This window comes from Monodelphis domestica, chromosome 8, assembly GCF_027887165.1.
Source record: "Monodelphis domestica isolate mMonDom1 chromosome 8, mMonDom1.pri, whole genome shotgun sequence".
Taxonomy (NCBI): domain Eukaryota; kingdom Metazoa; phylum Chordata; class Mammalia; order Didelphimorphia; family Didelphidae; genus Monodelphis; species Monodelphis domestica.
In genome coordinates this window covers 132,339,718-132,367,635 of record NC_077234.1, presented here as the reverse complement: position 1 = coordinate 132,367,635, position 27,918 = coordinate 132,339,718, and the positions used below count along the sequence as shown (strand labels likewise).

Sequence of the window (27,918 nt, the reverse complement as noted above, 5' to 3'; positions counted from 1 at the left end):
AGGAAAATTATGTTTCCTTATATCTCAGTGTTAGATGTAGAAAAAATTAATATTCATTTGATCCTATTTAAGGAGTGATATCAGTTATGATCTAGCCTCTACTGACAAAAAAGATAAATTACAAATTTTTTCTTCTTTTATTATGTATTCTTAAAGCTGTAAATAAAAATGAGCTATAACAAACTTTTTGTGAATATGTGAATCATTTTCTAATCTTATGAGTGTAGTGTAGAGTACATTCTAATATTTTCAAAAGGTACTTTTTTATTATTTCAAAACAAACCAGAAACCAGGTACAGATTATAATGAGAACCAACAACAAACATTTTTGAGGTATTTTCTCACCAATGGAGCTTTTTCAACATTCATTCAGTTTGTTTCTTCTTACTTTCAGGAGCTTTGTTGCAAGTTCTTCTCCCTTACTGTCTATCTTTACTTCTCTTAGGTTCGAAAATTTGTGGCCAAGGACAGTGCAGGGCTCCGTATCCGTAGCCATCCTTCCCTTCAGAGTGAACAAATAGGCATAGTAAAAGTCAATGGAACCATCACTTTTATTGATGAGGTAATTTATAAGGAAACTTTTAGATGTGAATTTGAATTTTCTTAAATTGCTCATTATATGCAAAAATAAATTTTCTGATTTTTCTATTGAGTATTACAATTAGGGTCTTGGGGGGGGGCATATTTGTTTATCCAGTCTCATAAATGTAATTTTTCTTTATCATTATGAAAATATCTGAGACTATAATTTGAACAGGTAAAGGTTACTTTTGTAGTGTATGTGTAATTGAAATAATTGGCATAAATTTAGAATGTGAAATCATTAAAAAGATGTGCCATTTTTCCTCAGATTTTGAATTGTATTTCTTTCAAGATGTTTTCTATTCTATTTCAAGGTGTGTATTCTATTGCTATAACTCTGTATAATATTTTTTAAGCAAAACAGTGAGACATCTGCTTTATAAACACCTGAATTATATTTCTTTAAATTGATGGGATAGAGGAGTGATTTTTTTCTTTGGGAAAAGGCCTAATTCTTTGTTCTAAAATATCTTATCCTCTTGATGCTGTTAATGGCTGGTAGAAATTATTTTCACAGTTCTACTGTATCAGTTATCATCATGCTTGGGCATCCTTTGCGGCTTTCTCCCCAATGCCACCATGGCTTTCCTTTTTTGCATTAGCTAGCTGCTTGATTTCCATATCCATCATTGTCTGCTTGCTTCCCAGTCTTTTTTAAGTCCTTGCTACTCTCATTGCAGTTACAGGAGGGCATGGCTCGTTTTTGTTGCTTGTTTCCCATAGATCCACAATGATGATGGTGTATGGCTGAGATTGAATGATGAGACAATAAAGAAGTATGTGCCTAACATGAATGGTTACACTGAAGCCTGGTGCCTCTCTTTTAACCAGCATCTTGGCAAGAGCCTTCTGGTCCCTGTTGACGTAAGTAAAAGGTGCCTTTGAAAAATGTTAAAGGTACACTCTGTCCCCATTACAGGACTTTCTTTAATTAAGGCTACAATTTTACAGTTCTGAGGTAAATCACAACTTAATTTAATATCTAATAACTTTATAGATCCTTGAACTCTTGACAACTTCTTCCTAATGAGGGTGAAGTGTAGAAAGAAGGTTGAGGTCCTTTATAAACTTAGTATTGCTTATCTATAGGAGAAAGGAAAAAAATAAACATTTTTTTCTGCAGTAGGAGGTAAAAAATGATTAAATATTTATTTTTCTTTTTTTATTTGTGCCATTATTTAACCTGAATTTCAAATTAAAATTACTAAAGAAAAATATATTTCCTAAATTATACTTTTACTTTTTATGTTGGTGGTTTGTAACATATTTTTTGAGGGGTAAATTCTCATCATTGTCTTTCAATGAATTACCTTGCTGCTATAGAAAGTAAAGGATAAAAGACTCACTTTAGTTTTAGGTAGTGATACATTTTATTTTACCTAAATCCTAGATTATTGGAATATTTTAAAAAGCTTTTGGTAAAATCCTCTTTCTTAGATACCACACTTGTGGCATTTGGACAGATTGAAAACCATTTCAGTTCAATGAGAAATAGAGGAACACTAATATGATTACTATTTAAGTATGAAACTAGCACAAACTTCTTTTAATTTATATATCAATATGTGTTTTGAGAAAGCATATCTGTGCTAAACTAAGATTTTTAGGTACGCGGTTAGATAAGCTTTAGATTAATCCCTCTTTCTACTTTTCTATGAAATGTTCATAATAGCTCTAGAACAAAATATATTACAGATTTTTAAGTTTGCCTTGTTAGAGCAGCACTAGGATTTCTAATGAGTTTTATATGGACTTTATTAAAAATTATATTAAAAGTAAGTTTCTTCATAAGAATTGAATACTAGAATTAGAATTATTGTGAAAAACACAAATTATTTAAAAATAGAAAAATTTACAACGATCATCTCTGTCATTCTTAAACATGCCTTCATTTTAAAATTAAAAAGGAAAGCAAAATATTTAGGAACTGTGAAAATAGAGTGAGGGCAGATTAATTGTGGATAATACAAGGTTATGGTGGCTGAAATTTCTATTTAAAGGTTTAAAACCATTTCATATCATAGTGGTGGGTGCACAGGATGTTAAAATTTAGAAGTGTAATTAGAAAAACTTATTGTTGGCATTTTTAAAAGGGTTAGCCAGTTTTGATTGTTTTTCTCATGATCAGGAGAACTTTGGGTAAGATAGATAGTAGTTGCTGGTATATTAGAAAAATTTTAGTGAAAATCAGTAGGACAGGATTTTGAAAACTGATGGTAAAGTGAGCATTGGTTTTAAATAGATTTCCTAGCTGCCTCTTAATTAAGAACATTTATAAAATATTTTTTAAAACACATATTTGTTAATATGTAGACTAATTTGAGAATTACAAAAGCAGTGTGGTATAATGGCCCAAGAGGGAAGATATGCTGGGGTCAAGGCTTACCTCTGACCATTGGCATTTCATTTTATCTAATTAAAATATGATTCATGTGATTAATCTACCATAAAAGGGAAGATGTAATGCATTCTAAAACCAAATATACAATATAAATAATTTGTAGATTAACTGCTTTGTAAAAAAAAAAAATCTTTGTACTGTTTTTCTCCATTTCTGAGAATAATTGAGAGTTTTCCATAATGCTGTAAATAAAATCTTTCTTGAGTATAATAGGATCCCTTTTTAAAAGGTTTCATGGTAATAATAGCTCACTGATCAAATTGCAATAAATTCTACTAAAATGAAATTTCTGATCATATGTTTTCCTAAATCTTGATAGTGAATCTATTTAATGACAGTAGTACTGCAAACACAAATTCTAATCCTTTATTTGTATGATGAACTAGTAATTGAATTTCTCTGGGGCCTTTTTTTCCTCATCTGTTAAATAATAGCAGGCATTTGTTTGTACAGTGCTTTGAAGTTTGCAAAGCATTTTACATGTGTTATTTCATTTGCTCCTCCCAAAAAACCTTTTGACTTATGTGCTCTTGTTTTCTCCATTTTACAAATGAGGTAACTGTGACTGAATGAGGTTAAGTGATTTGACTGGGGTTACACAGCAAGTAAATGTCAGAGGTAGGACTTGAACTGGAGTCTCTGATTATAACTGGGACTCTATCCATTATGCTACCTAGTTGCCTGGACTAAATTGCTAAGTACCATCCAGTCCTGAATTTTCATGACGACATATTTTGGTTCATTGTTTATCCTTTCTATGTTAACTGTGGATATTTCCATTGTATATTAAATGGGGAAGAAAAATGAAGAGCAGGCAGATGAACAGCTTTGGGTAGGGAGCACTTTAAAAAAAAAAAAAGGTGTTGCAGGGTAGAGGAAGGGTTGAAAATAATCCTAAGAACATAAAAGGCAGGGACTAGACAGATGCAGAGTGGAGGAGCCTGGGAAAGAAACTTAGCCAGTTATTGAACAAAATGGAGAGAGTGCACTTTATCTATTAGACAGAAACTTGGTGGCCTAGGCTTGGTCATACGCAGATATTTTAGTTAATTCTATGTATCATGAAATGCCTTTATATACATACATACATATATATTTCTGTGTACTTGCCACATGAAAGTTCTTAACAGGGGGCAGCTGGGTAGCTCAGAGGATTGAGAGCCAGGCCTAGAGATGGGAGGTCCTGGGTTCAAATCTGGCCTCAGACACTTCCCAGCTGTGTGACTCTGGGCAAGTCACTTGACCCCCATTGCCTAGCCTTTACCACTCTTCTGCCTTGGAGCCAATGCACAGTATTGACTCCAAGATGGAAGGTAAGGGTTTAAAAAAAAAAATTCTTAACAAATATTTTGACTGATTTAATCTATCATTTTAATAGATGATTAATACATATTTTAGCAAGTTTAGTAAGTTTAACTTTGAGAAAAAAAATAAGGAAAAATTGTAATTCAGTAAAAGTTTTTTTAAAGTAAACTACATATGCGCATACACACATAATTAGCAATGCTTTATTTTTAGAATGAAATAACCATATACCTTGTCATTCTTACTAGGTTACCTCCTTAAGTTGTTAAGAGGTATATCTATTATATACATACTTTGTGCCTTTCATAGCACCCATCACAATGAGTTCTATCGAGCTAGAACTCAGTATATACATTGAATTAATAAGTGAATTATTTTTATAAAGGAATTAACTAATTCTTTCCACAAGAGATTCAGAGTTAATATTTTTAAAGTACAAAATCAAACTGACAAATTTTATCACACACAAAATTAACACTGTTTACAGATATTTGAGTATCTACACTCAATGTAATGTTTCTCTTCTGGGCTCCTGATGTCTAGTGAGTAGACTAGAATCTGACAGTTTAATAGACAAGTGACTAAAAATATATATTTGCAAACTTATTGGTTGCTTGCCGCCACGAGAAATTTGGCAAATAAATATGAAGCATCTGTTTTGTACAAAGCTCTGTGCTAACTGTGCTAATTAGTGATTTTATATTTTCACCTGAATATAGACTTAATGGAAGATGGTTTGTTATTTTAGGCATTGTTGGCAACTTAAAAAAGAAAGTAGATTATGTACAAAGCACAGCCTGTGTGCTTGCCTAACTGGGACTCAGTGACTGGGTTACAAGTTGATAGGAAAATCAGTATAATAGCATTAAGGGATTTTAAAGGAATAGAATGCCTTAGAAATCTACAAGGAAATAGTAAGACGCCTTGAAAACTCTTTTCAGAAGTTTGACTTAATCTTTTCTTTCTTGGAAATGAAGTTATTAAACTGTTGGGCACATGTTTGAGTTTAGAGGAATATTAAGGTATTAAGAACAGTGGAAGATAATGATATCTCACTATGGCATATTACAGCTTTCAAAGCACTCTCTCATTCACATTTAAGTCACATTGCATCCTTGTGGGGAAGTTAGGGCAAAAATGAATAATCCTTTAATTGTCCAAAGACACATAGTGAAGGAGTGGCAAGTTCAAAATAAGAGCCTGAGTTTTCCATTTCTAATTTGTTTTCTTTTTGTTTCCTCAGTGTAGGAAACAAGAGTATATTTAAAAGAACCATATTATTGTACATTCTATTAAGTTTTACACTGTCATAATTCCTATAGTAACAACAATTTTTTTATTATCTCTGGGCTCTTGGACTAAATGGTTTCCTAGTATCTTGGACCTATAAAGAAGGCAAATTCTATGATTTACTGTTTTGATACTCTTAAGAAATATAACGGCTAAGTTAGACAATCAGCATTTATTAAGCCACCACTATGCCAGGCTACTTAACAACTTAACACTGCCACTTAACAACAAGGAAAGGTCTGTGTTTTCCTTGAACTTTGCTTTTTAAGAGATCCTCTCCCAAATGTGAGTATAACAGGTCTGTTAACTACAATGACAAAGCAGTTGGCACACTTAGTAATGGTTTTAGACAGAACTAGTTTATGCAGATACATAGTAATACCTGAAAGTGGCTACATTAAAAACAATTATTGTTTTAAAAGCATGAATAATTTTTTTAAATCTCTCATAAATGGTTTAAATGAGTGTTATCACTCACAATTTATACAAGGCATTTTTCAGCCTTTAGTATTACAATTAGTATTTAGTATTTCACCACTACATACTATGGTGAATAGACATATAGTCTTAGAGTCTGCTTTTCTAGCCTGGTATAAAACTTACATGTAATTATGCTTCCCTAGTAGAGTATAAGTTTTTTAACCCTTAACTTCTATCTTAGAATTGATAAAAGTATTGGTTCCAAGGCAGAAAAGCAATAGGAACTAGGCAATTAGGGTTAAATGACTTGCCCAGTAAGTATCTGAGGCGAAATTTGAACCCAGGTCATCCTGTCTCCAGCCCTGGATCTCTCTTCACTGAGCCACCTATCTGCCCTGTAGAGTATAAATTTAAAAGACTGAGTAACTTCCAAAGTACACAAAGGGAAGTAGGATTTTGATGGGAGACTTAACATTTAGCATATGTATGACATGGATCTGGAAGAGACCCTAGAGATCATTTGCTCTATGATAATTTGCTCTACTTCCAATTTAATAGCTTATAGAAACTGAGTCTCAGAGAACCTAAAAGTGATTTTTCATGGGGTCACCCAGGTAGTATACCTTCAGTATTCAAACCTATGCCTTCTGATAGCAAATCCAGCTGTCTTTTCACTATACTACATATTTATATATTCTTTAAGGACTTAGATTAAGAAGTAGCTTGATATGTTTAATTATTCTGTTGTAGATGTGTACTGTATTTGATTGTCTTTCTATCATATCTTGATTTTTAAATGATAATTGTTAGTTATGTGATTATGCAGTTCTTTGGGGAAATTCTTAATAAATGTAAAATTTGGCACATTATTGTTTATTTCTGTAGTCAAACAAATACAATTTCTCTGGACTTTTTTTTCATTAGTCTGTTGGACTTATCTTTGCTTGAACAATGAGTAGTTTAATCTATGGATTAATTATTATACAATGACTTTATCATTAAATGTTATATTTCTAATGTACTTTTAGGTTTTTTTTTTATCTGAAAATTTTCTCAGCTATTACAGATTTTTCAAGGAGAAAAAATGCCATTGTATGTAATATGTGCAGTGCTGCTATTGTTAATCATTTTAATCAGTTGAATAGCATTAAAAACCAATTTGCAAATGTGTTATGGTGAGAATTCAGACTTTTTTCAAAAGAGCATAATTTTACATGAAGATTTCATATAATTAAAACCAAGGCTTTTTAAAATTAAATATTCAAGAATACCATAATCTATAGTATTCAAACTCTAGGTCTTCAATGCTTGGTTTCTTTTATTGCTTTATAAAATTTTTTTTAGTTTGGAAATGGCTTTTTTTTTTTTACCAAGTAATTTTCACTTGGCAAATGAGTATAAGTACATATCAATTTATCACAAAAGTTAAAATTATTTTCATATTAGCAAAATTCAATTTTTAGCTTTTTATAATTAACTATTTGGCTCAGTTTGTCATCACTAATGTATAAATATTGTTACCTTAAAATATTATTTGTATATTTTATACAACATAAAAAGAATGTAAAAATGAGGTAAAAAAGAGAGGTACAAGCTTTATCTCTTAGTGTAACACTATCACCACATTGCTTTTTTCCTGCTAACTCCATCTGCATTGCTTTTCACATACAGCTTTTAACAATAAAAAAGTATTATTTGCAAGAGAACTGTAGGAAATTAATCTTGATGTTGTTTTATGCATGAAATGTCTGCATAATTGTTATATGTTGGGGACCAGGATACAAAATTAAATATACATTGTGCCAAATATTATATTAGCTATTACGTTATCATTTTCTCCCATAATAATGATAAGAATGAAGTTAACCAATATAGATAGGGTTCTTTTAAAGTACTATTTCAGACAATTTTGCATTCACAATTTTTCTACTTTTCTTAAGCTTAAATGGCATCCATTAACTATCAATTTAATTATGTATCAATGCCATTTTACATACCTTGTGTCTTTAAAGGATGCATTCTGAAGATTTTACTTTCTAGCTTATTTGTATCTTCTAGTTCTCATGTATAATCTTAAATACATAAATGAGTGAACATACAGAAAAAAGCTATGAATAGTTCCAAATGACTTAAATATTTTCAACTGATTTGGAACTTGAGTGTTTTTTTGTTACTGGTTGTTGAAACCTTTGGTGATTTTGGTTTAAGGATGGCTTTTTTAAAACATATTTTGTATGTTAACATCTTTTTGCCCAGAAAACTTCATTTCATTACTTTCTTAAACTGTGAAGTTACACATTTGCTTTTGAATAGAAAAATAAATGAGTTTCATGGAAATTCATACAGAGTACAAATATGATCCCTATATAAACAATATTTTAAAAGTTCATTAATCTATGCTAATTGTATGAAAAATGTTGCCTTAAAAAAACTGAAGTTGGTGAAAGCATATAATTTTAAGGAGGCTTACACTTGATCTATTTTCTACTTTTGAGGTGAAAAAAATATATACATCCTACAAGAGAAAAAGGAAATGTCTGTTTTTCTTTTAGCTTTATTGATCAATTTGTTAATGAATGAATAAAAGCTTTTTAAAATCACTAGTAATTCTTTTTCTAATTTTGGGGAAAGGGATATATGACCCGGTTTTTACTTTATTTGTCTTTGACTTTTTTTCCTCATTTTTTTCCATCTTTCTAATTAGGTAATGTCCCCAAATTCCTATTTACTCTATTCTGTTATCCATTATAATGGTTATATTATTACTTGTTCTATCCTCAAATTACTCAGAGTGGTTTTGTTATGTTTTTGCAAAATAACAGACTTTTTTGTCATAAAACAAATCTGGCTTTAAAGATATGCTTCTTCTGTAATGAAATTGGAATGTGTTCTTCATATACTAAAATGGCTTAAGCTTTATAATAATGTCTGGCTCTTAATTTCTATAAATGGCATGGCACACTACATCTATAGAGAGCTTTTGACACAATATTTTATTTAACAGATACTTTATTGATTGTTGGACTCAGTTGTCTTCATTTAAAGAAAAATCACTACCTTTATAGTAAAATACTATTTGTATGTGGGTGCTAGCATTGAGAAAAATGTTGTACTATGTCTAGCATCTTCTGGAGATGATACCCTGTTTCCTTTCTTTGTTGATATGTCTTTCTTAAACTTTATTGCTCAGAATATCTTTAATGCTAGCCAAGGAATCAGGGATTTGGACGTTTTTTCATGGACTTCTAAAGCTTTTTTTCCCCAGGTGAGTTAACTGTCAGGTGCAGTCATGCTTTATCTCCAGGTTTAAGCATATATGACTTATATTACAATCTGCTTTTTGAGGCTTGTACTTATTTTAACAAGAAATATATTTTACTATAACAACACAATTTCAAAACTAGTTCTCATTTTCTTTAAACTTTTATACTCCATGTTTACAAAAGAATATAATAATTGAAATTGAAATTTTACTTTATATTTTGTGAACTTAAATACCTTTAGTAATTTTAACCATGTCGTGATTATTCATGAACTGATTTACATGATAAATTGGTAGTTTCCAGGCACATATTCCCCCACTTCCTTCTATTAACTGTTATTTTGATTCTGTTTAATTGCTCATTTGTACTTCCACTTGAATACCAGATCAGGAGCAAGGAAAGAAAATCAAATCCAGCTTTCTTATCACCCTCTTAAGCAGAACATCATCTCTGGCCTTTTTAAGAATATAAGCATATTATAAAATATACATTCACAACACTTTTCTACAATTTTGAGTTGTAAAAATCATGGCATAAAAATTGATTTCTTCACCTAATAAATATTCAAAGTATTAATTATTTTGATAAATGTTTTGAAATATCATTTTGATATACATATTATAATTTACATTTTAAATACTTTAAATTTTAGCTTCCTTTCTCATACTAACACAAATTGTACATTACAGAAATCATTATAACTGTTTCAGAAATAGTTTTTATTTGACATCAGAAAAGAATTTTGACTTTGGTTTTTATCACATGTATTTACTTTTTCTTTCATGTGCCTTACATCAGTAGCTCACAGTTATATAGCACTTTCAGATTTGCAAAGTGCTTTCCATATGTTATCTCATTTTATCCTTTCAATAATCTTTTGAAGTAGGCACTATTATTAATTCTAATTGTTTTACACATGAGGAAATGAAGGCTAAAAGAGGTTCAGTATCTGACTATTACATTATGTTTTTGGTGTTGAATTCAAGCTAAAATAATAGGAATCAGAGAACCAGTTTGAATCTTTGATATATTTTTTAATACTATAACTGATTTTTTTTTATCAATGCCCAGTTGAAAATCTTTACCAGTAAATATTGTTTGTCTGGTAGTGCTATTTAGATGTGTGTTTCTAAATGTCCAAAATGTATGTGGACTTAACTCTGCATGTATGTACACAGACATACAATATAAATTTTTGTGTTCTGTCTCTATATATTAGCATTGGGTTAGAGTAGAGTAGATAGAGTAGAGTAGATAGAGTGCTAACCTTTGGGGTCTGTAATACCCAAATTTAGATTCAAATCCTTCCTCTGACACATACAGACTGTGATTCTGGACAGGATACTCTTATTGCATGCACCCAGAAAACTCTGAAATTCATAAGTAGCAAAGTCTTAATGTTTCAATCTGCAGTGTGAAATGAATTTCCTTACTGAGACCCCCTTTCACTTGAAATCATAGATGAGGATAGACAGACATATACACATACATTCACTCTTCTAATTTAGCCTATATATAGCATGTTAGAGGAAGATAAAAAAAGAAAATTCTGTATAAATATAGTGAGTACAGTAAATATAAATGAAATATTTGCATGGCATATTTTATTCCTTTTTAGAACTTTAGTTTTAAAAACAATTTTTGAGGATATAGAATGTTTAGATTCTCATCTAAAAGAATCAAATATCTAAAGTCAGTAAATATTCTAAAATCCACAGATTGCTTGGAATGAAGTATTTTTGATTCTTTAATTCCTTTTTGATTAACATACTTTTGATCTTTCACAAAATAATAATCAGCATGTAATCACTTTATTTTTTAAAATCATACTTAAAGTACAAGTTAGCTTTTCCTTTCAATGTGTTGTTTTTCTGCTGTCAAAACTATAGCTTACTGTGCAACAAAAGATTATAGATTACACTAGTCTACCAAAGCTTTGTCATACTCTGGGATACTCTGTACCACTTTACAGATATTGCCATAGGAGTCAAAAAAGTTAAGCTAAACCCAATTTGAGCATAACACTTACTCACAAAGGTATAAATGTTGAATCTTCACATTGGTATAACAAAAATGTTCCAGTCTGTACTGAAAAGCAGTAACAGTTCTCCTACTCATAGAAGATGGACATGGAATCATGATGCTAATGCTAACTAGTATTTATGTAGCACTCCGATTTGTGCAAAGGACTTCTCATTATCTTAGTTGGTATGAAGTAGGTTCTGTAATTCTCCTCTTTTACTAATGAGGAGATTAATGCAGAGAGAGGTGAAGTGACTTGTCTAGGGTCATGTACTAATAAATGTAGGAATCAGGATTATATTCAGGTCTTTCTGACTCCAAACCAGTGCTCCTCCCTCCTTTCTGCCACCCAGCAGCCTTATAAGCAGAATAAATGAAAGCATTATTCACACATCATAAGAATTTGAACCTCCAGTTTCTTAGTTCCTTTTGGAACAATAAAAATTAACAGTTAATTAATTTTCTTACATACTGTGTGGTGTTTTTCTTTCTAAAAAGAAAAATACTTGTACCTGTTGTAACTACCTGTGATAAAAGTACAAGATATTTTACTATAACTTTCACATAAAGACTACTATAGCCATGATTCTTCAAACATGGCCAATTATCATATAATGTTTTTTACTTTGGTGAAGAAAGCATGAACTGCTCAAAAAGCCTTTAGGTTACAATTCTGTTAGCACATATATAATAATAATAACATATGTTATACTTTTCTATATTATATCTATCCTGCTAAAATGGCTTCTATCCATTTTTCTCAATGGAAAGATATCTTTAGTTGCTTTCTTGATAAGTAATTTTCATTTGGGAAATGGAAGATAATGAAGTTCTTGACATTCTCAACATTGCTATTATGAAAATACACTTCCACAAGTCAATGATTTAACAGTTACAAAGAGTAACTGCAATAAAAGCATTACCATTTCTACTATAGATAATATATTTCAGAGTGAAAGTACCACTAGTATTATCTTTTGTTTTGTGATTTGCTTGCAAGAACTTAATCTTGCAAAAATTCTTAAACCTTAATATTGTTTAATTGAAATATATATTCTACCAGTTTCCAGAAGCTGTATTTTTCTTTAATTTTCTCACTTGTAAACTGTTAAAGTTTCTTTATCTTTCTCTTCCTCTAAGAAAGTGTTAATTGTTGCTTTTCAAAAACAGAACTATAAATCTCTGTCAGTTTCTTTTTGCAATTTCCTTTTGTTAGGTAATCATCTTAATGTTACTGGAAAAGCAACCTTCCTATTATTGTCACTAGAATTTAAATTCCAGACCCTTCATAATTCCCTTCTCTTAGTAACTCCATCTGTACATATAGATGGGCCTTTCCTTTTATCTTCAGTTCCATTTTTAAAGCCTTTCCAAGAGAAGAGAAAGATCATTTAATTGTATCATTGAACATCAGCTGTTACTGTGATATCTAAAATGGATATTGTTATTTCAACATGGTTAAATTTTATTATTTCTGTAGGTTTGCTAAAGTACTCATTTGAAACTATAAAGTCATTCATGGGTTTTATTTTGTTCTTGTTTTTAAATTTTTAGGAAACTAAGTCTAATACTGATGACTTTTTCAAAGACCTGAATTCCCGGTGCCCTCAAGAAACAGTAATGCAAGAACAAGATATACCATTCCTCCGAGGTGGGCCAGGAGTGTACAAGGTAGTGAAGACGGGACCATCAGGTCACAACATCAGAAGCTGCCCTAACCTTAGAGGTATCCCAATTGGAATGTTAGTACTGGGAAACAAAGTCAAGGCAGTGGGAGAGGTATGATTTCTTGTAGCTTCATGACTTCTTAGATATCCATTTATAATATAATTCAGCAAAAGCTTCACCTCCTTCAAAAGGTTGGCATTTTAATCTCAGGTTTTTAAATGTTAATGTTAATGTTTTGATCTTGACTTGTATTGGAAATGCTAATGTAATTTTATGTTTCCTTTTTGTAATCTTATTTTTCTCCTCATAATTGCCCTAGTAAATTTAATACTTATATTAATAAAGTGATTAATTTTATGTAAAAATCGTCAATATTGACCTGGTTTTTTTTTCAGTATTACAAATGTACTGCAGGAAATTGGCAGCTTCAAATAATTATTTCGATGTGAATCAGTGTTAACATTACTTGATGAAGTAATACTTTTCAAGATTCCAGTGATATATGACCAGTGCAGAAGAGGGCCTGTTTCTTTGTACCCATCCATCTGTCTGTTTGAAGTCACTGAGTGAATACAATAATTAGTTTTCCTAAGCTGGCATTTGCCTCTTCAAATAGGCTTGAAGATGTAGTGTGTCATGCTATTTCTTAAAAAGTGTCAGGAATATTTACTAAAAAGTCCTGCAAACATACACACTAGACAATATATGTTGGGTTGTGACAAAGAAAGCACATCTCTCATGTGTTAAAATCTTAAATTCAAAGTTACCATCACAGTTCAAATTAGGGGTTTGTGGTGTTTTTTTTTGCTTTTTTTTTGCTTTTTTATCTAAAGACATAAATCAATATACTATGTTAGAAAATATTTCATAGAGATGATTTTGTGTTACCTCAGGCTGTGGCCTTAATTTCAGAAACTTGTAATTTTGTGACAGAAATTAATTGGAATTATTACATTTGCTACAGAATTTTACTGGTTATCAGTACTCAGTTTTCTCAAAGAATAAAGACAGTCAACCATGTTTTTTGTATATGTACACCAGGTAACCAATTCTGAAGGGACATGGGTTCAGCTGGATAAGAACAGCATGGTAGAGTTCTGTGAGAGTGATGAAGGAGAGGCATGGTCCTTAGCTAGAGACAGAGGCGGAAATCAGTACCTCCGACATGAAGATGGCAAGTTATTTTAAATTTGATTCAAAATAATTACAGAATATAAATTTTTGCGTATGTGGTATTATATGTTTTGTTTTAATAAGTTTGTTTTTCTTCCAAATATAACCAAAATGGGGAGGTTCAAAATCTACTCATAATGGTTGGCTTTTCAGTAATTGGGGAATGAAACAGAAAATAATAAACCAAAAGAATGAAAGAAAAATGTAAAAATATTTCATATTATCAATTTCTAATTTACTATTTATTTCATAAATATTAATTTTTTCTGATTTATTCTTTTGTACCAATCCAGGCTGTAAGTTTTACCCTTTCTGCTACTAGATGGAAATTCAATTTTCAAACCACCAATCGCAGTACTTCTCCCAGGCAACTTCATTTGATTTACTTTTCTTTTAGAGAATAAATATAATCTATTTTAGAATTACAAGGGCATCTTATATGTTTCTCAAAACTGGTGATCTGATAATATTTAATGACTATCTTTTTTTACTACAATAATAAAGCAAGAGAAACTAATGAGGGCAAAATATAAGAAATATCATTTGCTAATGCTGCTTTCTTAGAATGGATCTCTCATTGCTTTTGCAGAAATGCTTATTGTTCACTTATAATTTGTCCATTTATATTAGAAAAGAGAATTTCTTACAAAATTTGACCTGTAGTGAACTTAATATGTCATCATTTTAGTAAAAGATTAGTTTTCATCTGTATTCCTAGTGGAACCAAGAGTAAGTTATTTATATTTACTAAAAACCTCACGTATTTGTGATGATAAAGTTCTCTCATTTTAAAGATTGATCATTTTAATTTCAAAAATGATAGCTATTGTAAACTGTTGTAAACTTATACTAATCACTATAGTTGTGATAAGTTAATTAAAATGTATTTATAGTATGCTTATAAAAATATGTAAAAATTAATTTAAACAGTATAGTCAATGGGTAAATAATAGTAGTCTTAACATGAGAAAGACCTGGATTCAAATCTTCTGCCACTTAATAGCTGTGTTACCCTGAGCAAGTCACTTAAAACTCAGTGTTCCCTCCCTGCAATGACCTGGGATTTTATCAAATAAGTCACAGAAAGATTGCAGTCTTTTACATTACAGAAAGTATGGTCTGAAAAGTCTCTGCATTGACAAAATCAGGTTTTGGGGTGTGTTTAATGTTCCATAATACAATAATTGAGCACAGGGGAACATTATTTCTATAAAGTAAAAATATGCCTCAGTAATTTGTTGACATTCTTTGAGGATGTAAATAGATATGTAATAATGGTTTGCAAAGATTTTTCTTCATGACAACCTTGTTACATAAATAGTACAATTATTATTATCTCCATTTTACAGTTGAAAAAATTGAGGTTCTGAAAGATAATGATTCATCCAAGGTTTCCTAGCTAAAAGGTATCAGAAACAGGTTTTGAACCCAGATCTCTTTTCCAAGTTCATTACTCCATCATGCCTCCTTTCTAAAACAAGATAAAAGGAACTAGTAATTATGGTCTGCTTGGTTTTTGAAAAGTTTTTTAAAAGGTTTCATACTAAAGGTCATGGACACAAATAGTTATGATACAAAGTAAACTGTGATGAGGAGAAAGGAAAGATCAAAGTATTTTACTAGACTTTGAAAAGAGAGAGAGAACTTTCAAATAGAGAGAGAGGCAAAAGCATACAAGGATAAAAACAAAACCTCCTGCACCTAATAAGGTACATGCCAACTTTGACTACTATGTATGATGTAATTCCAGTTGCTGTATGTAGCCATAGGTATATTTAGGGATTCAGAGGAGGATAATTGAAATGGCCAGAGATATGGGGATGTAGCTTATAATAATAAAGAAAAATAATTCCAGACTGGGAAAAAAATGCTTATGAAAGGCATGATCAGAATCTATGAAATAATTATATGGATTTAAGCAAATCTGATCTTCACAAAACTCCCAAATTCTAAAATAAAGACACATTCTTGTAAATCTTAATGGAATGAGTTTAGAATAAGTAAAAGGATGTAATATTTTTCCAAATGAATAATAAACGTATGTGGCTCTTCATGTCAAGAGGTAATATAGACAGAAATAGAAATGATTCAGAAATAGATTTGAACAAACTTATGAATGATAAGGTCATAAATATCTATCAAGTGCTGCTGAGTTATACTAATTTTGAAGATGGATTTGAGGAAAGAAAACCGTATGCATATCCTGTAGAGCTACACAAGAAGCATCTCTCCATTGGTAACAAAGAAAAGCTTTTAAAAAGCAAAGAGTATTTTTAGCATCAAAAAAATTTACATACTATATTATAATAGCTATATTTTTTCATATCCAACAATTGGACAGAAATAAATTCAGTAATGCTTTTACATTTCACCATTGCAAGAACATCCACATGCTTTTGACAACTTAGTAATATACATATATACACACATATATAATATATGTGTTTTATGTATGTATTTATATATATGACACATTGTTTATTACATCAGTATATATACATATGGATACTTGAAGCTCTTGTTGTGACTCTAAAATAACCCATGTCTACCATCATCATTACCAGGTTGGGAACCTACTTTCTTAAGATTTATATGTTACTTTCCTAACAATCAGAGTTCATACAAACATAGACCCATAAATTTAAAGCTGGAAGAGCCCTTAAAGGCCTTCAAATCTAATTCCCCCACTTTACAGACGAATTTTTAGCAAAACTGGAATAATATTCAAGTCCTCTGACCTAACAGTGAGCAAACTCTAATGTGATACTTCATGTTCTTGAAAACCTTACCTCCCATAATCAGTGGGCGTAGAAATTTAGGCACAATGCTTAAAGTCTGAACTGTGACTTATTTACAGATATTTTGGCCAGGAAGTTTTTCTGCAATTATCCATTTTATCATTTTCATATTTTCAAAAAGTAAAGCTTATTTTAAATGTGTAAATCTTTTGTTTCTATATTTTTCTCCAGTTTGCAAAGCATTTCTGATACCCAAAACTCTGAAGTCCTTTTACCCCACATATTTTTGCTTGCTACTTCATTAAAAGGGTTTACTTGATTTAGGAGAAGGAATTGCTAATTGATGAGATATTGTAGATATTATATTTATTAGTTTACATAAAAATGAGAATATAGTCAATATTATGAACATTAATAACTTCAAATTGTTCCCTGATAAGCCAGATCTCATAAACCTTGTAAATTTGCAAAACACTGCTGAAGAACTTTCCTCTTAAACTTTGTTATCTTTGTTCATAGATGTTTTAGTCAGAAAATGGTGTAATTACAATGGGGTAGCTTATTATTTAAAGGTTTTTCATTCAGTGTAAAATTATAACCTTTTTTAAGTGATTACATGAGAGTCAAGGATATAGAGATCTTTAAATAACTCTAAAAACTCCAGATTTCCCAGGCAGTTCTATCTTTACTGTATAAAAGATATAACAATAAAAATGGAATACAAGTAAAATATACTTTTAGATATTAAAGATCAAGCCTTCTAACTAATTTTCAGTAACAATATTCAAGTACTGGTGAAAACCACTAATACAAACTTTTCTTTAAGCTGAACTTTACATCTAGTTGATTCTGAAGACAAGGGAATAGATTTTAGGTTTGTGACATTACCAAACACAAATTTTATAAAATGTTGAATGCCCTTCATAATGACAATTTGAAAACCAATGAATTTTTCTAGGGAAAATTACATTGCTTATGCAGTGCTTTAGCTATTTCTACAAAAATATTTTTGTGTTTTTTAATTTTAGTTTTGAAGCAACATAGACAGAACACAAAGTTTTTGAGAAACTGGACTTATTTTTTAAAAGATTGAAACTTTTAATTTTTTTTCTTGTTCCAAAAAGAAGCCATTTGTAAATTGAGATAACTATTTCATTAAAACTAGAGTTGTCATAATAAACACAACACAAACTAGTAAGAAGTTAAAATTCAGTTGGTGCCTGTTAGCTTTTGAACTCTACATTCTTAGGGTGGAAAACTGGGCATTCTGTAAAAATTAATAAATTCAAATATAATTATATCACACACATAGATATATTATAAAAAGTGACCCTATATAAAAGTTCTTCTGGTGGGAGGGGAAGGTGTTATAAAATAGTATCCCTATTGGCATTGTCGGTTAGGTTAAGAAATTAAAAAATACTGTTCTTATAGTTATGACAAATGGAATTTGGCAGAACACTCGGGGAAGAAGAGGGGAACAATAATTTATTAATTGCTTAATGTGTAGTAAGCATTTTACAGATATTATCTCATTTGATCTTCAGAACAACCTTAGAAAGAAGGTACTTTCTATTCCTAAGGGAATTAAGGCAGACAAGTAATGTGACTTGCTCAGGATCACATAACTGAAGCCAGTTTTGAACTTGCCTCTTCCTGACTCCAAGCCCAGCACTCTATCTGCTGTACCACCTGGCTGACCTCACTATTTTATACATATGTGGATGTGTGTATGTGTTTGTGCACAAAAATTAACATTTTCTTACATTTTATGTGTGCATATATGTATATGCACATAAAATACTGATTTGCCAGAGCCTATTTCTAGTGTAGCAATGTAATATGATGATAATACACACATGCAGATTATACATATATGTTATGTGCATGTACATGCATCTACTCCTGTAATTTGGTGTTGCAAATCCCCTCAGTTGATGCAAATGCACAATTCTTTTGTGACATAGTTTTGGAGAGATAAGTAGGGCCACTGAGAGTTTAAATCATTTGCTTGTGCAGCAGAGGGAAATCTTAAATGTAGGTCTTAGCCATTTGCCTGCTCCACCATATTCATTTTTTCACATAAAATAGCTGAAAATTAATATTTTTTAAAGTAGAAAATCTTTTATCATTGGATGCTAGATTTCTACAGATAAAGTTGATAGGCAAGTTTTAGCTACCTATAACAAAGATTTCAATACCAGTTCGAGAGCCAAACTCTTTATCTACACTGCTTGCTAGTAGACCATTCTGAGGTTGGAGGGTGAGGGCGATGCTTTCTTTTCCGTTCAGGATACTATTCATGGGTGTTTTCCAGAGGAAACTTTCTACTGCTGAAATATCTCAGACTGAAGAATATTGCCTAAGGGAAGTACTAGGATTGGTTTTTTGAAAAAAGTCTACAAATGCTGGTAAAGGGGTAGACCGTACAGTACCACTGGTACAGCAGAATTCCCATTTACAGGTAGGAAAAAAACATTATGCCACAAGTTCCATTCTCTATTTAAAAGGGCATCGCCTTTTTAAAATAGATATTAAACATTTCATTGTTTATAACATGCTTGTAATGGAATAAACACGCTTCTTTTCCTCTAGAAATTGTTCCTTTTTATTGGGCAACTTCTAAAAAAATTTTATGGCTTAGCTGAAATCAGTATAATTGTTTGGATTTATGTAAGACCATTGCTTTTAGTGTCATCATACAAAAAAATTTGATGAGCATATGAATAAATGTTATGGATTAGTTTTATTACTGGGCTAATTTTGTTTAGTGCAAATAAAGGCCACATAATATTCTTGTTAACTACTTAATTATTATTAGGTGACTAAACATGGCATATCTATATTTCCTAAAATAAAAAATTATAATAGTGTATATCACCTCTACCCATACTATCATAGTAAATGCTATTGAGGTAGCATAATATTAGATTTCCTTTTGCACTTCAGAAATAGGATAATGGAATCATTTTTACAAACAGAGAAGTTACCAACTGAGAAAAAGGACTTATGAAATTTAAATACTTGTGTTATTATTTCAAATCTGAACTTCATAAAATTTGTTTTGATATTTTTTTCTTCTTGTTAATTCAAAGAACAAATAGTGGATGCAAGCCTAATTCTGTAGCTATGCCTTGTCTTCTAGAACAAGTTCTTCTGGATCAGAATTCTCAAACTCCTCCTCCAAGCCCCTTCTCAGTACAAGCTTTCAATAAAGGGGCAGGTAACAATGTCCAAGGATTTGATTATGGACTTGGGAATAACAAAGGTAAGTATTAAGACATTTTAAAGCAGATTTTAAAATTTTCTTATTTAAGTTCACTAATTTTACCTTGTACCTCACCTCTCAAAATACCCTATTCCTGAACACTTTACATTGTTTGTGGTGATCTCAAGGGCTCCATTTTAATGTGTTCTTTTAGTTAATAGGAAAATTAATTGAGAGGATTGGGTTCTTGCATTGTTAACTGTTTATCTTTTTTTGGTGTATATATAAGAAATTTAAAGCCTAATAGGATCTATAGAAGGAATCATAATTTTGTTTATCCATTCATTTTTTGAGAAGTGTAAGGGGTTGGGAGTATAGCTGGGTGGCTCAGTGGATTGAGAGGCAGACCTAGAGATGGGAGGTCCTAGGTTCAAATCTGGCCTCAGACACTTCCCAACTGTGTGACCAAGGGCAAGTTACTTGACCCCCATTGCCTAGCCCTTACCACTCTTCTGCCTTGGAGCCAATACACAGTATTGATTCTAAGACTGAAGGTAAGGGTTCGAGAGAGATAAAGAGAGAGAGTGAGAGAGAGAGATGTAAGAAAATAGTTTTCTAGAGTTAGAAATACAAAGGTGTTCCTAAAATTATTATTTAAAAACTAAACATATAACCTAATATAAACAGGGAAATTATTATAGATTAGCATAATTTGTTCTTTTGAATAACAAAGTTCTTACATATTAGCAATTCATTTTTAGTTTTTAAATTCTGTACAAATGTCAGCTATTAATGTTATTGTTATTACATCATGTAATTATTATAGTCACAAGGACGTGAATTTAGAGATGGAAGAAATCTTCAAGGTCATCTTAATCCAACCCTCTCATTTTATTCTTGAAGAAACTGAAACCTAGAGAGGTTAAATGAGTTCCCCAAAGTCAGGCAGTCTGTAAGTGACAGAGCCAGAACACAAACTAATGCCCTTCATTTCCAAATCCATCTCTGACAGTTTACCATATTTTTCTGATGTTATTTAGAAGGAAATTCGATTTTTTTAAAAGGAATCAATAAAAAATATAAAATCTCAACTCAGGTGTCCGCATTAATAGACTAGGATAGAAACACAATCCAAAACAAGTTCCATGATTTATGTGGCCATTTGACTTAGATCTCACATTATTTTAATAGTCTCATGTCTAGATAGATGATGAATAGAAAGAACAGAGCTGACTGCAAACTTGTAAAGTTTAATAATAAACTTCTATAATTATAATTAACTAATCCATGGGAATAGACTATTAGAGGAAAAGAACTTGAGCATCTCATTCTATACATATATGCATCAAACTGTGATAGCATTCTTGACTTTCTTAGCAAACTAAGACTAATTAAACATTCAATAATCTTAAAAAATCTAATTTATCCATACTTTCTTAATTAGCTCCCTTAATATTTTTGTGGTAGAAATCTAGTAATAGGATTTCCTTTTACTCATTACCACTACTTTGGGGAATAATCACCTACAAAATATAAACTGTCTTTAATTATCACATTTTAAATTTATACAGAGAAGTTATTTAGATCTTGTTTTCCCTTTTCCTAACTTTCTGCCACTCTTCTGCTATAACTCAAAATTTCAGTGCTTACTAACTCCTCCCCAATACATATTCATTCGTTTTTAAAGAATTGGTTTATTACAAATTATGTATCTTTTTTTTTTTTTAAACCCTTACCTTCCGTCTTGGAGTCAATGCTGTGTATTGGCTCCAAGGCAGAAGAGTGGTAAGGGCTAGGCAATGGGGGTCAAGTGACTTGCCCAGGGTCACAAAGCTGGGAAGTGTCTGAGGCCAGATTTGAACCTAGGACCTCCTGTCTCTAGGCCTGGTTCTCAATCCACTGAGCTACCCAGCTGCCCCCTGTATCTTTTTTAAAACTTCTAAATGGTAACATTAATCAAAGTACAATCAATTGTTATCCTCTAAACAAATGTTACTCTTTTAGAATACCAAATAATTGAGTAAATGTAAAAAAGAAAAATTAGCTATCATTCAGACTTCAGTGCTTTAAGTAGTATTAGCAGGAAACCAGTATGAAATTAGTAACACTTTTGTTTGCAAATTGCACGTAGTGTTTGATAGCATTTTTATATTGGGAAAAAATGCAGATGAAGTTTAACCTGCTGAATTGATATTATAAAATTTTTTGAAACCTATAGTTGTTTTTCCCAGTCTATTTCCTTAACATGAGGTTTGAATTCTTCAGAATTCATTGCATAATCTACTCTTTGTTGTGTAACTAAACAAATAGCCTAGAAATTTCTTATCCTTCCTAATCCATCTTTTATTGATAGTGTTGACATTTTAATTTTCAAAATTTAATTATACTTCAAAAATATGATAGTCTTTAGGATCCTTTTTGAATTTATCATATGAATTTTCACTTATCCTTTTTTACTTATGATTAAATGCTGGAAGCTCTAGGAGAAATAAATATTGTATATAATACTTTTTAAAAACATTATAAACCATTCTTAAAGAACACTTCAAATTATGTTGCTCACTTTTCCCCTCCTAAAAGTTTACAGAATTATCTTGGTTTTTACCAGTCAGAAAAACAATGAGTATATTCTTTTAACTAGATTCTTCACAAGATCATAAAAATGAAAAATAAGACATTTGTTTTAAATCCTAATAAGTCCAGAATATTAAGAGTAATTTCTTCAAAGAAACTGAAAATTATACACCTTTGTAAGGTAAATGCCTATCTTAAATAATTTAATTGTAAAATTATTTAAAAGTGGTATACATTTTTACACACATTCTGTATGATTGATATTTCATATTGGGCAATGTAGACGTACATATGGACACAAATAAAGGACTGCATTCATTTAGATTACTTGTATATAATAGATTTATAAAAAATTGAACAACTGATCCAAGATTTTTCAAATACCATTGTCTGTTCTCTGTTATTAATATATCTGATGTAAATTTGAATATTTAAATATATTTAATAACCAAAATTGAGTTCTTATTTAAAATTTGGTTTGGTTGTGTTTTTTATATTGGAAAAGTTGGTCCCTATGTCTTGATATCGATTGCTGCCAGCTATCATAGATTTCTACACTGGCAAAGTTTTAATCCATAATGAATTTGATATAAACATTATGCAACACCATTTATTCTACCATTTTGGATGTTGATTAATAACAGGTTGTAGTTTTGACTGTTTTACCCACTGCAGGTGACCAACTGAGTGCCATACTGAATTCCATTCAGTCAAGGCCCAATCTCCCAGCTCCTTCCATCTTTGATCAAGCTGCAAAACCTCCCTCTTCCCTAGTCCACAGTCCATTTGTGTTCGGACAGCCCCTTTCCTTCCAGCAGCCTCAGCTTCAGAGTAAGTTTGTCAGCATTAACCTGCCTCATAAGTCCATTTCTGAAGCTTTGCCATTGCTATAACAATGAGTTGTTAATCAGCTTTTTATTGTCCATTGGTTCACCATATTGGTTATGTTTCAATTTAGAGGGGTTTTCCCATTTTTAAGCATAGAAATTATTCCCATAATATGTTCTTTTGCTAAGATTTTAAATTTTTTTTATCCTTCATGTTGAGATTACTGAATTTTCCTATATTTTATTCAGTTTAGTTTCTTCAGTTTTGGGGTTATACTTTGTGTTCTGATTCTAGCACAATTAAAGATAGCTTATGATATCTTTGTAAAAGAATTATTCCAAATGTTTTTAGAAATAAACTTAAAATATTAAATTTCCTGAAAAAAATAAGAATCCTTAATGGCAAGCACTGGTACAGATGCAATTTCACTGGTTTCCAAATATTATGGATAGAAGAGAAAGTATAATAGCATACAATTTGGTCAGGGAATTCAAATAAGTTTCATATATATGACATATCAGAAAATAGTATATTGTTACTTTCAGATATTTTCAGGAATATTAACTCTTTTTAATTATTTTAATTTTAATTCAGTGAAAAACATTTTAAATGAAACTCACTGGGTTTGCAAATGAAGGGAAATACAGCAAACAGCAGTCTTTACATTTTTAATTTCAACCCTATAAGAGAGTCAGAGATGTCCTAATCATAGAGAATATTCAATTGAACACTTCAGAGAAGCAGTTGTGTGCGGAAAGACTTAAAGTAGAAGTAGAAGTTTGCTTACCACATGTATTCAACATGACTTTTTGAATCATTTGGATCATTTTGGAAGCAGTAAACTATGAAGAAGAAAAGGAATAATAAGTTAAGATACGCTAATATGGCATTTCACTGACATTAGCATGGACATGGACATGGACAAGTTGGTGGATTGCTTTAAAAATCAAACCAGAAAATAATAGAAGGAAATACAGAACCAATATTGGAAATAAAATTAAGAGAAATTTATTTCCCATTATTAGAGTGGCAGAGAGCTCCAAAAAACGATAAATCCTTCTATTTAACCAAGATGTCATTGAAAGTCTTAGGAAAAAATAAATTTAAAAGAAAAACTTAGAAAAAAATTGAAAACTATAATTAAAAAAGTTATAAATAAGTTTGAACTCTGTATTCCCTTTATAAAGATTATTAAATTGTATTGCAGTTATAACAATGCTACCATGATCTGGGCACATAACATTTATTCTACATACTGCCAACTTGGAATAAATTTAAATACACAAAAATAAATATATATTTGTCTCAGTTATTTGGGGGGTTTTTTGTATTGAAAGGAAAGTGACTGAGGAACTAAGATTGTCTTCAAACTTCTTACTCTCAATAAAGGACTTTCTTGGTTGGAATCGGCATCATATTCACCAAAGTGCCACCCTTTAAAAAAAAAATTAAGATTTATTATAGTTTGATGGCAGTCTTCCACTAAACTTTCTAATGAAATCAATTTACTTTGGTTTTGAAATCAAGGGATTTTTTGTTTGTTTTGTTTTGTTTTTAAGAATTTTTTCAAAGGAAGAAATTCAAAGCAATTTTTGAAAAGGCAATAAGCATTTTACTTCCAAATCTGAGTCTTCTACCTTAGTTAATAACAAATAATGGTCCTAAGCATCTGAACAAAAAAGTATATACTCTTTTCAGTAAACTAGAGTTCTGTTAATCACATCATATTAAGCTTTTTTTTTTTTTTACTTCTAAGTACTGATTACTCTAAATATTTAAGTAAAAAGCATTTTTCTCGAGTCTCACTTTACTGGAAGCTTTTTGTCCCATATTTTTGGGATATCAGACTGAAGGAGTTTATGTAAAAAATTAATCTAGGAAATATTTATATAATGTTTTAAAAGGACCAAGTTTGCTAGTTATCACTATGTAATTGAAATATTTAAGTTTTTTTATATTTTAAGATTTTCTAATTATATTAGCTGAAGCATTTCATGTTTAAATTTTGGTAACATTAACTATTTTTCCTTTGAAGGAATTTTAATTTTCAGTTTTAATAACTTAAAAAAACCATTTATTTGCCTGTTATAAAATCTTGGAAGATTTGACAAATTTGGATTTGAATATTCAAATGAAGTTTATTTTAAAAATAACTTAATTAACTACCTTTCATATAAGGCAGAAATGACTCTCACTGTTAATTGAATAAAACATTTCTTGAATAAAAAGGTTTTTATTTGGACTTGTAGACACTGCTCTAGCACTAAAAATGTTCTCTATTTAATTTTAAATCTTACATTCTAAATTAAGTACATTTTTATAACTTATTTTTCTAATAAAGAAGATGAAATCTGGAGGTTAAATAGAAACCTTTTGTTATTAATACACAGGTTATATGAAGCATGCACATTTCATTATGGTTTTCTTCTGAGTCCCAATTATTATTTAAATTTTTAATTTTCTTCAAAATAAGTTGAATGAATTTTGGAATTGTTTAACTTGTGGTTCTGAAAATCAGAATCAGACCTTGATCTCTTAATTTCATTTTATTGTTGAAGTGCCATTTCCATTTTTTGTTATTTTTGCCTTGGGAAGCTACTTATCTATGTCTTCTGCATATCTAGCAGAGTACCTGGTACATTATAAGGTACTCAATAAATGTTTGCTGAATTAATGATGATAGATGGAAAGCAACATTGATTTTTTACTTCTTTGTTCTTTATTGAAACTTTCTAGACTGTGTTCCCTCACCATTTCCATACAGAATAGTTCTGAGTCCACAAAACTTATTTTAGAAGCCATTTTCCATTTAAAAGTCCACTTATCTTACGTAAATTGTAAACTTTGAGAAAGATCCTTTACTATTATCAGTGTGTATGAAATATGACTAGTGTCTAAGAGAGTAGACAGTTGACTTTGTGTGTCTTAAATAATAAAAATAGAATATATGTCTTTATCATTCTTTACTAACAATATAGAATTTTTCCAGGCAGAAAATGTATGAATAGGCAGCTTCATACACATTTTACAATTTGAAAAGATTAGCCATGCAAGTTTTACCTTTATATATAATAGGATCTCAGCTTTAGTCCTGCTCACAAGTAAAATGTAAAAAAAATGTGAAATGCAATTTATTTGGTAGATAAATGTTTTGATTAATATAACGTTTATTTCATTCTCTTTAAAACATTAAGAAATTTTTAAAAGTCAACTATATATAAGTAGGTTATCTCCAACAAATCCATTTTTCAAGTTTGATCACATCTATTTGTATTCACATACCTTTGTTGACATTTCAGTTTCTTTATTCTTTCCTTGTTAAGGTCTTTACCTTCACCTTTACTTTCACACATACTTTACCATTTTTCATGTCTAAGATATAGAGAACTTCTTTGAACATATGTACTTACCAATATCCTATGTTCCAGAAAACAAAGAGCTTATATTCATCTTAGAGAATATTCCATATTCTGAGAATGGAATGTGTTTCAGGGAAAAAGAGCTAAAAAGAAGTTAACTCCATACTATCTCACTTGATTAAATGAAGTATTAATGAAGTAACTTTTGGTGAGGAAGATAGAATATATTGAAATCATCTCTGATTAGGGAAACCAAGACTCAAAGAGGTAAAGAGACTTAAATATAGTTTACATATATGTTGAATGCCACAGGAAGTATTTTAAGTCGTTTTCCCGACTCTAAACCTAGCATTCTATCTACAATGTCACAGTGCCTCTAGAACATTATAGAACCTCCTCAGTGAGAAATAGAGAAACAAACTAAGTCACTCAAGCATTTCACATAAGAATCACCAAGTAGATAAAGAAATCATTACTAATCTGCTCTTACAGATAGAAGACAACCCAAGTCCACAACTGAATAGGAGAAGATATAGCCATGATCTATATAGTATCTGACAAATTATTCAACACCTTGACTCCAAAATGCTGTATCTTATATCATCAGCAGTCTTCCTCCCCCAATCAATATCTGCCTTTCTTCTAGGACTTCAGCCTCAAGATTGCCGATGCCTTTTTTAATAAGATTTGTTCTGCATGTAGCCCTTTTATTTTCCTTTATTTTCATTCCCATTGCTACATTATATTTTTAATTTATCTTTTTCTGCTTACTAATTGTTCTCTATTCATTATTCATTCATCATATGCCAATTCCATCTTTCATCAAGGTATAGGGATGGAATTTAGTTCTCATGGGCTAGAAGTATTAGATATTATTAGTAAGGCTATAATTTAAGCATATAGCATACTGGAGAGCAGAATGGTTTGGATGATTGCTGCCATGTTTAAATATCCATAACTACTGTGGTACTTTAGTGGATCTCTAGTCTTCCTTTACCCATGTATATGAAAATCCATTCATTCTTTTATCCTTTGTTCATTTCTTTACCCTCCCTATAGTCCTTCACAGAACATCCTACAGACTTTC

General features: G+C 30.7%; 1 protein-coding gene and 1 long non-coding RNA gene across 3 annotated transcripts in view; one reads left to right on the top strand and one right to left on the bottom strand.

Moving 5' to 3' along the window:
- Positions 1-27,918, top strand: part of MYCBP2 (MYC binding protein 2) — a 382,851-nt gene that overhangs the window by 278,498 nt on the left and 76,435 nt on the right. The window contains 5 exon segments of the mRNA XM_016425002.2: positions 446-562; positions 1,306-1,446; positions 12,838-13,062; positions 13,993-14,125; positions 20,008-20,130. Coding sequence (XP_016280488.2) covers positions 446-562; positions 1,306-1,446; positions 12,838-13,062; positions 13,993-14,125; positions 20,008-20,130 — 739 coding nt within the window.
- LOC103097397 (uncharacterized) lies at positions 247-27,175 on the bottom strand. Of its 2 annotated transcripts, none has more exons than XR_008914072.1 (3): positions 26,755-27,175; positions 24,260-24,314; positions 247-502 (listed from the first exon to the last, which is right to left on the bottom strand). It is a non-coding gene; the product is annotated as an uncharacterized LOC103097397 (long non-coding RNA). The 2 variants fall into 2 exon arrangements; XR_001624225.2 differs by having other exon boundaries at positions 26,883-27,175.